Raw genomic sequence first — 14,671 nt, forward strand, 5'->3', positions numbered from 1 at the left:
GATGGGAAAACACTAGGCTAAGAATCAAGAAATCAGTCTTTTTTTCCTCTTCATCAGCTGAATCTGAATCTTTGCATACCACAGATTCTTCATCCTGTATGTGACACTATTATCTGTTCTGTCTACTTCATAAGTTGTAAGGGTTTGATAGCATTTTAAAGATAAAAAAATACATAAACACCAGATATTACAGTTTTCTGATGTATCCTTATTAATCCCTAACCAAAAAGTAGGGCTTAGCTCCTCCATTAATGCCAAATAGAAAAATTCTTACTAGAAAAATATAAACTTTTCTAATGAACAAAAGAAAAAACTAATACATGAGAAAAAATATAAAATCTAAATTTACTTACAATCAGGTGTAGGCTTCACATCTTTTAACTGATGCTGAAGTTTCTTTACATTGTTGTGTATTTTGGCCAATTGTTGCTGGATTTTTACTCCTGTAAGGGAGAAGTATGTACTTTAAAATAACTCTATGACAAATGTGGTTCAGGATTCTTCACACAAGACTTATTATATAGAGATTATACTGCTCATGGGACTCCCTTATAGTCACCACTTATGTCACTCCCTTATGATCACCACTATTTAATAAATGATAGTGAAGAGCAATTAAATAATGAACAAAAGATGGTTATTTATAAGTGTCAAAACAGCCTGAACAAACTCTTGCTCTAACTAAACCATCTCTCAATTTCCTCTAATGTTTTAAAGCACAATAGGCTAAATCTTACTATAACCTGTGCCAAGGAAATGTCCTTGGAAATATTTTTTTAAACTCTAGAGACTGAGTTATTGGACACTCAAATACATGGATCAGTAGCATAGGTTTAGTCATGTTTTGTTCTTTAACAGTTTTTTTCTTTCTCTTTTAATTTGTTTTAATTTATGGACATAGATTTTGACCTCAACTACTGTTGGAATATTAAAACTGTCTAACCAATATTAATTCTATGAATACTGACAAACTTCCTAGTGAGAATTAACTTCATCTAACCACATCCTCTAAGATGGGGCTGGTGATACCCACTGGTGTCACAGTCATGGCCTTGAGGAGATGTCTCAGGTGCCATTTACTGGTATGTATGCTACAGGTTGCCAAGCTCAGCCAAAGGACCAGTCTGAAGTAAAGTGTTAGGCCCACAATAAAAGCCTGAAGAACAGAAGAGGGTCTCAAAGCCATTTTCAGATGTTCCGTATCAGCAACAGGAAGACTGGGTTCTTCTTTCATATTTTCTTTCTGAAGTTTAATATTTACTTAAATTATTAGGCTAAAGTCAAATATTCACATTCATATACATATTCATATATAGTAATATTTTATCATCTTTGGGTATTTTACTTATGCACCCCCCTCTCTTATTTTTTTGCAACTTTTCCACAAATGAACATGAGGCACCAAAAAGCTCTGTTCAAAAGTCCTTAAAAGCAATTATTTTTTAAAAAGTTTACCTTTAGGCCTGAAGCCAGTGCTAATATTCAAAACAAACCTCAAATATGTGTATGTGACTTTGGCTTGTTCTATTTTTTATTAAAATTCAAATGTTCCATAAAAGTAGAAACTTTATCCAATGTATTTTACAGAGTCTTACTGTTGAAACTTTAGGTCAAGAAACTTCCCTAGTAAAGTAATCAGGAAAGTGTTTTTTGTTATTTTATTTTTGCCACAGTTTGATCAGCTACAGTGATACCGCTACAGGGCAAATGATCTTTTTATTTTTTTAATTAATTAATTAGTTTATTATCTTTTTTGGCTGCGTTGGGTCTTCTTTGCTGTGCGTGGGTTTCGGTAGTTGTGGTTTGCGGGCTCTAGAGCACAGGCTCAGTAGTTGTGGCACACGGGCTCAGTTGCTCCGCGGCATGTGGGATCTTCCCGGACCAGGGCTCGAACCCATGTCTCCTGAATTGGCAGGCGGATTCTTAACCACTGCGCCACCAGGGAAGTCCGGGCAAATGATCTTTTATTAATTCATTTGGAACTGACATTCTGCACTGCAGGCAAACCATTCAAATACAATATTACATAAATTCAGGCTAAAATTGTGGCATGATATTTGATGTAAGGAATATGTATTTAGTACTCCTGAGCTGTAATATGTGAAGGGGAAATTTCTATATCCTTATACTAACACAGTGCATTCCTTCTTCTCCTAGATAAAATAAACACAAAGTGTGAATAAAGAGAGGCAAAATTGTAGAAGAGAAATAAAATGATAAAAATAAAGTTGCCTTAAAAGGGGGAAAATCAAATAATTTAAAATGCACAGAATGGAGACACTCTACTTAATGGCATGACTGAGAGACAGAAAGATCAGCCTTGCTGTTGTCTGTAAAAGAACTGAGGGACATTAAGAAATATTAAACAAGGGATGCTTAGATTCCTTTATGAATCGAAGAGGAGAACTGGCAATTTGGCATTTATGTTAGGTCTTATCATTCCAACACAAGAGGAAGAATGATTCTTGCCACTATCTCACAAAAGATGACTTTTTGAAATAGCGCAATCTTACATTCTGAAAGGAAAAACTTATTAAAATATTCTTTTAATTGACTATAAGGGAGTCCCATGAGCAGTATAATCTCTATATAATAAGTCTTAATATTTTATAAAGCTCAGTGGGTTGATAACCATTATTTTTCCTTTAATCAAAGCTAAGATGTTTTTATTATTATAACATAAGGACTTTGCAGCATATAAAATCTACTCTACAAGGAAACAAAGTATTCTTGTAGAATTCTTTTTTAAGGCCAACATTTAGTACACTGTTAACAATGATTAATATTCATAACAAACAACAGAACATATTCATTGTACAACCTCTAAGGCACTTTCTTATATATTATTTCATCAGATGCACAGACAGCTCTACTATGGTAGAAATGGTAGGTTTTATATCACAGACAAGTAAACTCCAGTTTAAGCAATTATGTGACTTGACCACTTCATACCATTAAGTACAGGCTCTGAATCTGTTGATGCTTACTTAGTCCGGGGCTCAGTCAGTAAGATCGTGGTGATGAGCTAAGATCAGACAGCCCAGGAATCAATTTCCCTTTACTTTAAAAAAATTTAATAGCATTAATTGATTTGACAACCAGAAAACAAAACCCTCTTTTTCCTATTAAAATTAAAGAAATATACACAGAAAACAATCCAGTCAGAATAACTAGTGACCCCAAAAAATAAATACATACCCCTAAAAGATAAACTCATTACCAGCTAGAAAGTACCTTGATAGAGAAAATAACACAGTCAATGAACAAAGACAAAGCACAGGGCAAAACTATAACTTTATATCTCAGGTTTTGTTCATCATGAACTCCACTTACTGTCTGTTTTCCGGCTGTTAATCAATTTATTTTCCAATTCTTCCAGCATACTATGTTCAATTCTGAAGTCACTTTTTTGGTTGTAGAAATGATTGTGTTTATCTTTTTCTATGTTAATAACTCTTTAGGGAAAGAAACAAATAGTGTAAATATGATTTAAGTATATTTTTAATTGTTTAAAATATGAAGATACTTACAGTCTGTACTTTATATTTGGATTAATTCATCTAAGGATTCAAAATATAATTACTTGGATCAATAAGGCTAAGGAGTCAAAATAGTAGTTAGAAAACTGTTAAGTTCAACTAAAATCAACAGTAATTTGAATTGTTACTTAAGTTACAAAATGTTAATTTAAGAAAATTTAATCATAGACTTGCTTTGAAAACACATAAACTTTTGGCTATTGATTCCAACTCAATCTCACCGTGGGCTGAAAATTGTCACCACTGCTGATGGCTGCTTTCAATAGGAGATACTGTTAACTTTGTAGCATGAGCCAAGACATTTAACCTCTCCAGGCATGAACATCCTCATCAATAAAAAGTGAATAATAACAACTCACCACTACCCAACAGGGCTGTGATTAATATTGTATGAGCTAATATATGTGAGGGATCTTTATACAGTAAAATGCACTATGGAAATGCAAGTTATTAATATTAGTAAAACTAAAACTTCAAAAGGCAAACAATCTAGGAATTTTTGTATATTTAAGGGATACTGTCTACATTTACTTCAAAGCTTCCTTCGTCTCATCCTTGCTCCTTGGCTTTAGTCCATCTACCTATTGGTACGTAGGACTTTTAATGTTAGCTTGAACCCCAGGGTAAAACAAGACAATTACCATCAAGAAATTTTTTTAGTTGGACACAGAAATTTACTTTCTCAACGCCTGTTTTCTTTCTCCCACAAGGTGGAAATTAACATGACTTCTCCACTAATCCTGAATTTAATGAGTGGTGGAGTATCTCTGGCCACTGACTTAATTTCATATAACCCAAGGGGCAACTATCTAAGGTAGAGTTTCCCAATCTTTTTCACTTGCCACATATAGAGAAAAATTTAATATCCATAAGGCATACTGGGGTAAACAGATGAGAATGTCACAGGCCCTACCTGGCTGCCCCAAAGGCTGAAGAGGTCATAACTTGCACGTATGTTGGGAAAGGAAGGAAGGGGTAGAACAGAGACGTCAAATAGATGTCAGTCTGCAGGTCAACTCTAACAGATTGAGGGTAGCTACTGGAGTCCTGCACTGAGGACTCCAGCCCATCTAGTCTCTGGTTGGGGTGGGGGAAGTTACTATGATCAAATAGAAATGTTTGTCATGGACACAGGATATGTGACGACAGTAAGTATGTTTTGATATTCCTGGATTAGAAATATTAACCTATAAAGACATTCAAAATGTAATAATGGAGACAAATTGCCAAACATATGAAAAGGTGTTCAACCTCACTCATAATACGAGAAATGAATATTAAAACTATACCATGGTAACACTGTATACCTATCAGACTAGGGAAAAAAATCACAACTTTAAATAATATATTCTGATGATAAAACTGTGATGAAATGGGTCCTCTCATATATTGTTGGTGAAATCATAAATTGCCTATGGAGGACAATTTAGCAATATTCATCACATTTGCAAATTCATATACCTTTGACCCAGCATTTCTACTTCTAGGAATTGTTCCTAAAGATACACTCACACATGTGCAACATAATGTGAACCTATGTGGAAACTGCAATTAATTCAGCATTATGTTATAACATAAGATTTACTATAACCCAAATGTCTATCACTATGGGGCAGGTTAAATAAATGATGGTACACCCCTACAGTGGAATACAATGCAGTAGTACCGTGTTCTATGTACTGATAAGAAAAGATCTCCAAGATACACTCTTTTTTAACAAAGGTTTTATACGAAAATGTTAGATATACCCAAAAGTAGAGAATGGTAAACCGACTCCCCTCAGATAGCTTCATACAATATATACCTCATATCACTCTGATTCACTCAACAGTTTTACCTTTTTCCTTCTTGGTTCAGCTACCTTTTCTTATCTTTTCTCTTCCTTTTTTGCTTAAGTATTCTAAAGTAAATCTACTACATTATATAGTTTCACCCCAACATACTTCAGTGTGCATTTCTACAGATTATGGATACTTGACATATATAATTATAATGCCATTATCATGCCTGACAAAATCAATAACTCCTTGGTATCTAGGATATATTCTTAAGTTAAAAAAACAAAACAAGATGCAGAACAGTGTATACAGTATGCTACCATTTATATAAAAAAGGAACCATCTGAATATGTCTTTTTATTTCCTTGTAAGTACATAAAAGATCTCTGGAAGGATACATAAGAAACTAAAACTACTAGCTGAGGGGAACGGAAGTGTTTGAAACAAAGACCTTCCACTGTAGACCCTTTGATATGAACTGATTTTTGAATTATGTGAATGTATAACCTATTCTGAAAATAAAACAATTATATTACAAATGGTGTTCTTTCCTTTGCATCCAATGAGAATTGTTGGATTCAATTTCAATGAATTTTTCTAATACTCTTTCAATGAGTTTTTCTAAAACCTTACAACAGATGAAGGAAGATTAATCAGAGTTACAAAACCTACACACACTGATAGACAAGGTATCTATCTATACTGGCATAATCTACTGGTTTGCTATATATATGGACATTAACTGCCTGGTGGATTACCCTATCTAGAGAGAAACATGACCAGAATTCTTAACCTAGAGTCCAATTCTATCTAAGGTAATGCATTTTGGAAATTTTAAAAAAAATGTATTTTATCAAATTCTGAGTATTAAAAATATAAAAATTATACAAATACAGTGAGAATTCAATCTCACAAGACTACAGTACGGTCTAACTTTTCAAAATTCGAACAGTACACTTTTTATTGGTAGAATTTCTAAACAGACCCAACTGCCACTAATTCTGGTCCAGAGACTATTTCTTACAAATGACTCCTTTTCTCTTGGTTCCTTAGCAAACTGATATTGTATAAATTCAGAGCAGTGTTTGTACAAAGCCTCCAGCTATAGGATAGGATTGGGTGTTCTGAATACTAATTCTTTTATCTTTACTCATGATATTCATCATATCATATGGTGCTACCGATAATGTTAAACATTGAGTAAATATCACTGGTTATTTTAAAAATACATATACACTAAAACTTAAAATAAATGCCAACTTCTCAATCATTCTAGTCATAATGTGCAGGATGGATCTGAAAGGGCAGAGACCAAGGAAGGGAAACCAATGAAAAGGCCAATAAAAAAACCTCAAGGGTACAGCACAGACGTTTCATTAAAATTATTCACTCACTCAAAAAGATTTACTGAGTGCTCACCTAGGTAAGTAAAAATGTATTTAATCTGTTACTTGATATATGTGATCTAAAGAAATAACTTTTGTTTTTGTTGATATACACTGTCTCAAAATGGTAAAAATAAATAAATAAAATTTAAATAACTATACTTAAAATTAACTTTATACTAAATAGCTTATTATCATATGTCTATTTCACACTTCTCACCTTTCTCTTGTTTTACATCTGAAAGACTAGTGACTAGAATTTCATAACTTAGTGTGGGACTGGATAGGGTGTAGTAGAATTTTTATGCTGTTCACCATAAAATGGCTAGTAATGTTATCTGAAGATAATGTTTTTATACTTACTGATTTTTAAATTTTTCTGCTGTACGTATGAATTCTGCTTTCTTAGTCCGACTAACTTTCTGCTTCCAGTTTTGAAGCTGAAAAGGACGAATTCCACCTGAAGTACCAAAACAGCCATCACTCTGAATAGAAAACAAAAATAAATTTATCCTCAATAATAAAAATGGTAGGAGATGAAGGTGGAATTTTTTTCAGAGAAAAAACATCAATGATGGAGTTTCTCAGGGGATAATTTGGGGGCCAATCTTATTTAATTTTTAAAAATACATTTTGTGGAAGAAGGAATATCTATCTTAAAATGCTAAATTAGTAAGTAAGATATGTAAAGTCTTCAGGGATTTTCAGAAAAAGATCTAATTCTTTCATTCAATCAGTCATTTACCAATATGTATTGAACACTTATGATGTGACAGGTGCTGCACTAGACACTAGGGAAACAATGATAGCCCATGATAATATGGCGCTTGACTTAAAGTCTAGTGAGGGGAACAGACTTAAAAAGAAAAGAGTAAAAAAGCAATAAATTAAAAACAAAAACATGGTACGTGCTATTAAGGAAATAAAAAATGTTGAGATGAAAATAATGGGGCAAAGCATTATTTTTTTTTATTTTTTATTTTTCAGTTAGAATGGCCACAGAAGGTCTATTTGAGGGGATGATGTTTAAGGAAGAATGGAGCCAGCCATGCCAAAAACTATAGGGAAAGGTGTGCCAGGCAGAGGGACTAGCACGTGCAAAAGCCCTAGAGCAGGAAAAACCTTGGCTAGTTAAAGCAGAGAAAAGGCAACTGTGACACGAGATTAGTAAAGTGCAGAGTAAAGTAGGAGATGAGGATACAGAGGTAGGCAAGTGGCACATCACTCCAGCATTTTAAGTCACTAGGGGAGTCTCGATTTTACTGAAGGGTTTAGAGTAGGAAAATGCCACGATACACTTAATTTTTTTTTTTTTTTTTTTGCGGTACGCAGGCCTCTCACTGTTGTGGCCTCTCCCGTTACGGAGCACAGGCTCCGGACGCGCAGGCTCACAGGCCTAGCCGCTCCGTGGCATGTGGGATCCTCCTGGACCGGGGCACGAACCCGTGTCCCCTGCATCGGCAGGCGGACTCTCAACCACTGCGCCACCAGGGAAGCCCATATACACTTAATTTTTAAAGGAAATCCTTCTGGCTAATTTTTTGTTGAATAAATTGATGGAAGGTGGAGGAGGAGGTGAGGAAAGACTGGAAGCAGGAGAATCTATGAGGCAGGTGACACAGCAACACAGACAAGGAAAGATGGTGTTCAGGGCTACCAGGGTGACGGTGAAGATTAAAAGTAAGAAGACTAAATATATCTGGGAGGTATAACCAAGAGGAATTGCTGACAGCCTGGATGTGGGAGAAAAAGAAAAAAGGAAACAAGCCTTTAAATTTTGAGAAGCAAGCAAGAATAAAGTAATGAATTTAGGAAATACTTCTAAAATTGGGATATAATCCACATACCATAAAATGTATACATAAAGTTTACAATTCAGTGGTTTTTAGTATATTCACAAAGGCGTGCAACTATCAACAGTATCTAGTACCAGAATATTTCCATCATAACCAAAAAGAAACCCTGTACTTATTAAGCAGTCACTCCCCATACCCCTAGGCAGCCATTAATCTATTTTCCAACTCTGGATTTGCCTATTCTAGACAATTAATATAAACAGGATCATACAACACGCAACCTGTTCTGTCTGGTTTCTTTCACTTAGTAAATTTTTTTTTAATTTATTTAATGTATTTTTTTTTTTTTTTTTGGCTGCGTTGGGTTGTTGTTGCTGCTCGGCCTTTCTCTAGTTGTGGTGAGCAGGGGCTACTCTTTGTTGCGGTGCACGGGTTTCTCATCGCGGTGGCTTCTCTTGTTGCGGAGCACGGGCTCTAGGCACGTGGGCTTCAGTAGTTGTGGCTCGCAGGCTCTAGAGTGCAGGCTCAGTAGTTGCAACACACAGGCTTAGCTGCTCCATGGCATGTGCGATCTTCCTGGACCAGGGATTGAACCCGTGTCCCCTGCGTTGGCAGGCAGACTCTCAACCACTGAGCCACCAGGGAAGTCCCTAGTATAATGTTTTTTAAGATTCATCCACGTTGTACCATGAATCTGTACTTCATTCCTTTTTATGGCTAAGTCATATTCCATACAGATCTAGCATATTTTGTTTATCTACTCATCAGTTAATGGACAATGGGATTACTTTCACTATTTGGTCAATATGAATAATGCTACTAAGAACACTTGTGTACAAGTTTAAGTATGAACATATGTTTTCAATTTTCTTGGGTATATACCTAGCAGTGGAATTTCTGAATCATAGGTAACTCGTTTTTACTTTCCCATTTAAAAATTTCGTGTTTTTTTTTTTTAAGCTGTGAGCCTTCTTATAAGTCCCTTATCAGATAAATGATCTGCAAATATTTTCACCAATTCTGAGTTGCCTTTTCACTTCCCTGATAATGTCTTTTGAAGCACAAAGGTTTCGAAAAAGTGCCAAACTGTTTTCCACACTGGCTGCACCATTTTACATTTCCACCAGCCACCAATGGGGGTTCCAGTTTCTTCACATCCTCACCGATACTTGTTATTGTCTATCTTTTTTTATTACAGTCATCCTAATAGATGTGAAATGGTATCTCACAGTGGTTTTTCGTTAGTCCATAATGACTAATGATACTGAGCATTTTCCCATGTACTTATTGGCTATTTCTTTGGAGAAGTATCTATTTATCTCCTTCCCTATATTTAAAATTGGGTTGTGTTTTTATTTTTGAGTTGTAAGAGTTATTTATATATTTTAGATATGTCCTTATCAAAATATGATTTGTAAATATTTTCTCCCATTCTCTGAGCTGTCTTTTCACCTTCTTGATAATGTCATTTGAAGCACAGAGTTTTAAATTTTGCTGGTCCAATTTATTTTATCTTCAGCTGCTTGTGCATTAGATGTCATATAGAAGACACCATTACCTAATTAAAGGTTATGAGGACTTACATCTAAGTTGTCTTCTAAGAGTTTTACAGTTTTATCTCTCAGATTTAGGTTTCTAATCCATTTTGAGTTAATTTTTATATGTGGTGTGTGAGAGAAGTCCAACTTCACTCTTTTTTATGTGAATACACCATCTGTTGAAAAGACTATTCTTTCCTTATTGAACTATATTAGCACCCTTGTTGAAAATCAATTGCCCACAAATGTAAGGGTTTACTCTTAACTCTCACTGGTATGTCTATCCTTGTGCCAGTACCATACTGTTTGATTACTGTAGCTTCACAGTAAATTCTGAAATTAAGAAGTGGGAGTTCTCCAACTTTGTTCTTTTTCAAGATTGTTTTGACTATTTTGGGTCCCTTGAATTTACCACATGAATTTTAGGATCAGATTGACAGTTTCTGCAAAAAAAACAACAAAAAAAGACAGCTGAGATTCCGATAGGGATTGCATTGAATCTGTAAATCAATTTAGGGAGTACTGCCATCTCACGAATATTAAGTCTTCATATTCATGAACACAAAATGTTCGTTTAGGTAGGTTTTCTTTAATTTCTCTCAATGATGTTTCTGAGTTTTCGAAACATATGTTTCAAAAACTTAAACGTGTTGCACTTCTTTTGCTAAATTCATTCCTATGTATTTTATTCTTCATTATACTATGGAATATTAAATTTTTTAATTGAAGTATAGTTGATTTACAGTATTGTGTTAGTTTAGATGTACAGCAAAATGATTCTTACATTTTTTTCAGATTCTTTTCAATTATAGGTTATTACAAGATATTGAATATAGTTCCCTGTGCTATATAGTAAATCTCTGTTCTTTATCTATTTTATATATAGTGGTATGTATCCATTAACCCCATACTCCTAATTTATCCCTGCTCCCCCTCTTTCCCCTTTGATAACCATACTTTTTTTGTTGTTTTTGTTTTTTCTGTGAGTCTGTTTCTGTCTTGTAAAACTTGATCTGTATTATTTTTTAGATTCCGCATATAAGCGATATCATATACTATTTGTCTTTCTCTGTCTGACTTACTTCACTCAGTATGATAATCTCTAGGTCCATCTGTGTTGCTGCAAATGGCAATATTTCATTCTTTTTTATTGCTGAGTAATACTCCAAAATGGCACTATTTTCTTAATTTCATTTTTGAACGGTCCATTACTACTGTATAGAAGTACAACTGATTTTTGTACATTGCTCTTGTTTCCTGCAAGTTCCTGCAAACAGCTGAACTTGTTTATTAGCTCTAATAGTTTTTTTGGAGGATTAGTTAGGACTTTTTATATACAAGATCATGTCATCTGCAAATAAGGATAGTTTTATTTCTTCTTTTCCAATCTGAATGCTTTTTGTTTTTCTTGCCTAGTTGCCTGGCTAGAATCTCCAGTGAATAAAGTGGTGAGAGTGGATATTCTTGTCTTATTCCTGATCTTATGGGAAGTCTTCAATCTTTTGTCATTAAGTATTATGTTAGAGGTTGGTGTTTCATAGATGCCTTTAACAGGCAGAGGAGTTTCCTTCTATTGCTAACTTGTCGAATATTTTTATCATGAAAGAGTGCTGGATTTTTTCAGTTGCTGTTTCTGCATCTATTGAGATGATTATATGGTTTTTGTCCTTTATTCTATTAGTATGTTCTATTATGTTGATTGATTTTCATATACCTGGAATAAATCCCAACTAATCATGGTGTAAAATCCTCCCCTATGTTGTTAGGTTTGGCTTGATAGGGTTTTGTTGAGAATCTTTGCATTTGTATGCATAAGAGATACTGATCTGTTATTTTCTTTCTTGTGATGTCTAATTTTGGTATCAAGGTAACAATGGCCTTATAGAATGAGTTGAGAAGTGTTCCCTTCTCTATTTTATGAAAGAAATTTGTTATCAACAAAAAAAACCCTGACATTTATATTTACCTCTACATTTGTCTTTATTATTATATATTACAAATATATTTATATGTACCTTTATTATAATAATATATTATCATACATTACCTTTATTATTATATACCTTTACATTATACTGACTTTTATATTTACCTCTATATTTACCTTTACCAGTACTCTTTATCGATATTATTCTTCACTTGGATTTGAATTATTACCTAGTATCTTTTTACTTTTGCTCGAAGGACTTCCTTTAGTATTCCTTGTAGGGCAGATATGCTGGCAATGAATCCTCTCAGTTTTTTAAAATCTGGGATTGTCTAAATTTCTCCATTTTTTTCACTAAAGATTTTTACATTGTACTTGAGAAATGTGTGTAGAGAATACAATTTTTAAAAATTTGTTCATTAGCTTACAAGTATAATATAATCTTGATCATATGGGGAAATTATGTTTAGCTGAGGAAAATATGCTCCAATTCTGAGAAGTACTATACAGTTGACCCTTGAAAAATACAGATTTGAAGCAGGTGCACTTATACACAGATTTTTTCCAATAAATATACTGGAAAAAATTTTGGAGATTTGTGACAATTTGAAAAAAACAGACGAATCACACAGCCTAGAAATATCAAAAAAATTAAGAAAAAGGTATGTCATGAATGCATGAAATATATGTAGATACTAGTCTATCCTGACATAGGCATAAGGTGAGTGACAGTCATATAAAATTAATAATGCGTTAGTTTTCTTACTGTTTTATAACTTTGCTTTCAAAGAATTACATTACCGTACAGTATGCTTTTCTCTCTCTTAATTGGAGAAAGTGCCTAGCAGCCTAACATCACAGGTAAGTGGTTTTTGAAAAAAATGGAACAATGTTCCCAATGTTACATTATGAATATGATGATAATATTGTATGCCATAAAAATTTTATAATGATTCATTCACTGGTGTATAGGCTAGGCTATTGTGAAGCAAACGTATCGACTATATTAGGCTACCATAAAGCAATCATATTGCTGCTCTTCATTATCAGTGCATGGACCATTATATTTGTAAATAAATATGAATTTCTTCTTCACATTATGTTTTCATTTTTGATGTCTAGTGTTAGTAATACATACAACATCTATAGTGTTTTGTATAAGACAATACTGATGTAGATACTGACTGGCAATTCATCTTATAAACAAATCATGTAAACTTACAGTATCGATAAGTACAGTACAGTACTGTTCATGTGTTTTTGCCTCCTTACGATTCTCTTAGTAACATTTTACTTTTTCTAGCCTATTTAATTGTAACAATGTATACAACAGTATACAACAGTATGTATACTGTAACAACAGTATAATAACTATATACAGTCATTATATGACTGTATATAATACAGTCAAATTATATGACTGTATACAATACAGTATAACAAAATATGTGTTAACTGACCAAAAGATCAACAGTAGGCTATTAGTAGTTAGGTTTTTGAGGCGTCAAAAGCTATACACAGATTTCTGACTATGCAGGGGTTGGTGCCTCTAACCCTCGTGCTGTTTAAGGGTCAAGTGTACTTACTTGTTCTAGTTATGTGAATTCCAGGGATGCGGACTTCTAGGAGAATTTACATGGAAGCCAATAGAGGACCTGTGCATATGTTTTCAATTTTCCATAGTCTACCATTATCCATTATATTTTACTGCCATTATATTTTGGGGACAATAGAGTGAAGATGTCCTTATAATTAGTGGCAGCAAATTTTGTAACCTAGGTTTCCATTTTATATGTTTTTTATGAAAAATAACTTGGCAAACAATAAAGTCTTTGGGTTTTACTAGGCTGTAAGGGATAAAACTATCTATATTTTTAACAAATCAACTCACTTAGAGCTTGAGTTAGCATGTTTCATTGGCAGAAACACTATGCTGGAAACAGAGCCCCTATTGAGATGTATATCTAATAACAGAAATTGAGGCAAATTATTTAATATCTTTAAGTCTCAACTTTATTTTTAAAGTTATTTTTATGAAAATATTTTATTGGATAAACTCCAAGCTCCCTTTGAATTCCAATCTCCTTTGATATTTAAATTGAGATATAATTGACATATAACATTATATTAGTTTCAGATGTACAATATGATTCAATATTTGTATATATTGCAAAATGCTCACCACAAGTCTAGTTAGCAACCGTTACCAGAGTTACAAATTGTTTTTCTTGTGATGAGAACTTTTTATATCTACTCTCTTAACAACTACTGTTAACTAGTCACCATGATGTACATTACATCCCCAGGACTTATTTATTTTATAACTAAGTTTGTACCTTTTGACTACCTTTATCCATTTTGCCCAGCCCCTATCCCCTGCCTCTGACAACCACCAACCTGTTCTTTGTACCTATGAGTTTAATTTTTTTTTTTTAGATTCCACATTTAAGTGAGATCATATGGTATTTGTCTTTCTCTGTCTGACTTATTTCACTTGACATAATGTCCTCAAGGTCCATCCACATTTTTGTAAATGGCAAGATTTCCTTCTTTTTATGGTTGAATAGTATTCCAGTGGTGTGTGTGTGTATCATATTTTCTTTATCCATTCATCATTAGTGGTCATAGGTTGCTTCCATTTCTTGGCTATTGTAAATAATGCTACAGTGAACACTGGGGTGCATGTATCTTTTCAAGTTAGTGTTTTC

General features: G+C 33.7%; 1 protein-coding gene across 3 annotated transcripts in view; it reads right to left on the minus strand.

The window, feature by feature from the left end:
• Positions 1 to 14,671, minus strand: part of CCDC112 (coiled-coil domain containing 112) — a 30,636-nt gene that overhangs the window by 10,034 nt on the left and 5,931 nt on the right. For 2 of the 3 annotated variants that reach the window (XM_067731471.1, XM_067731470.1), the window contains exons 2-4: positions 7,066 to 7,187; positions 3,334 to 3,455; positions 354 to 443 (exon numbers count right to left, since the gene is read on the minus strand). In XM_067731471.1, the coding sequence (XP_067587572.1) occupies positions 354 to 443; positions 3,334 to 3,455; positions 7,066 to 7,187 (334 nt within the window). The remainder of the gene's footprint in view (positions 1 to 353; positions 444 to 3,333; positions 3,456 to 7,065; positions 7,188 to 14,671) is intronic. The other variant, XM_067731472.1, reaches the window with a different exon arrangement.

This window comes from Pseudorca crassidens, chromosome 3, assembly GCF_039906515.1.
Source record: "Pseudorca crassidens isolate mPseCra1 chromosome 3, mPseCra1.hap1, whole genome shotgun sequence".
Taxonomy (NCBI): Eukaryota; Metazoa; Chordata; class Mammalia; order Artiodactyla; family Delphinidae; genus Pseudorca; species Pseudorca crassidens.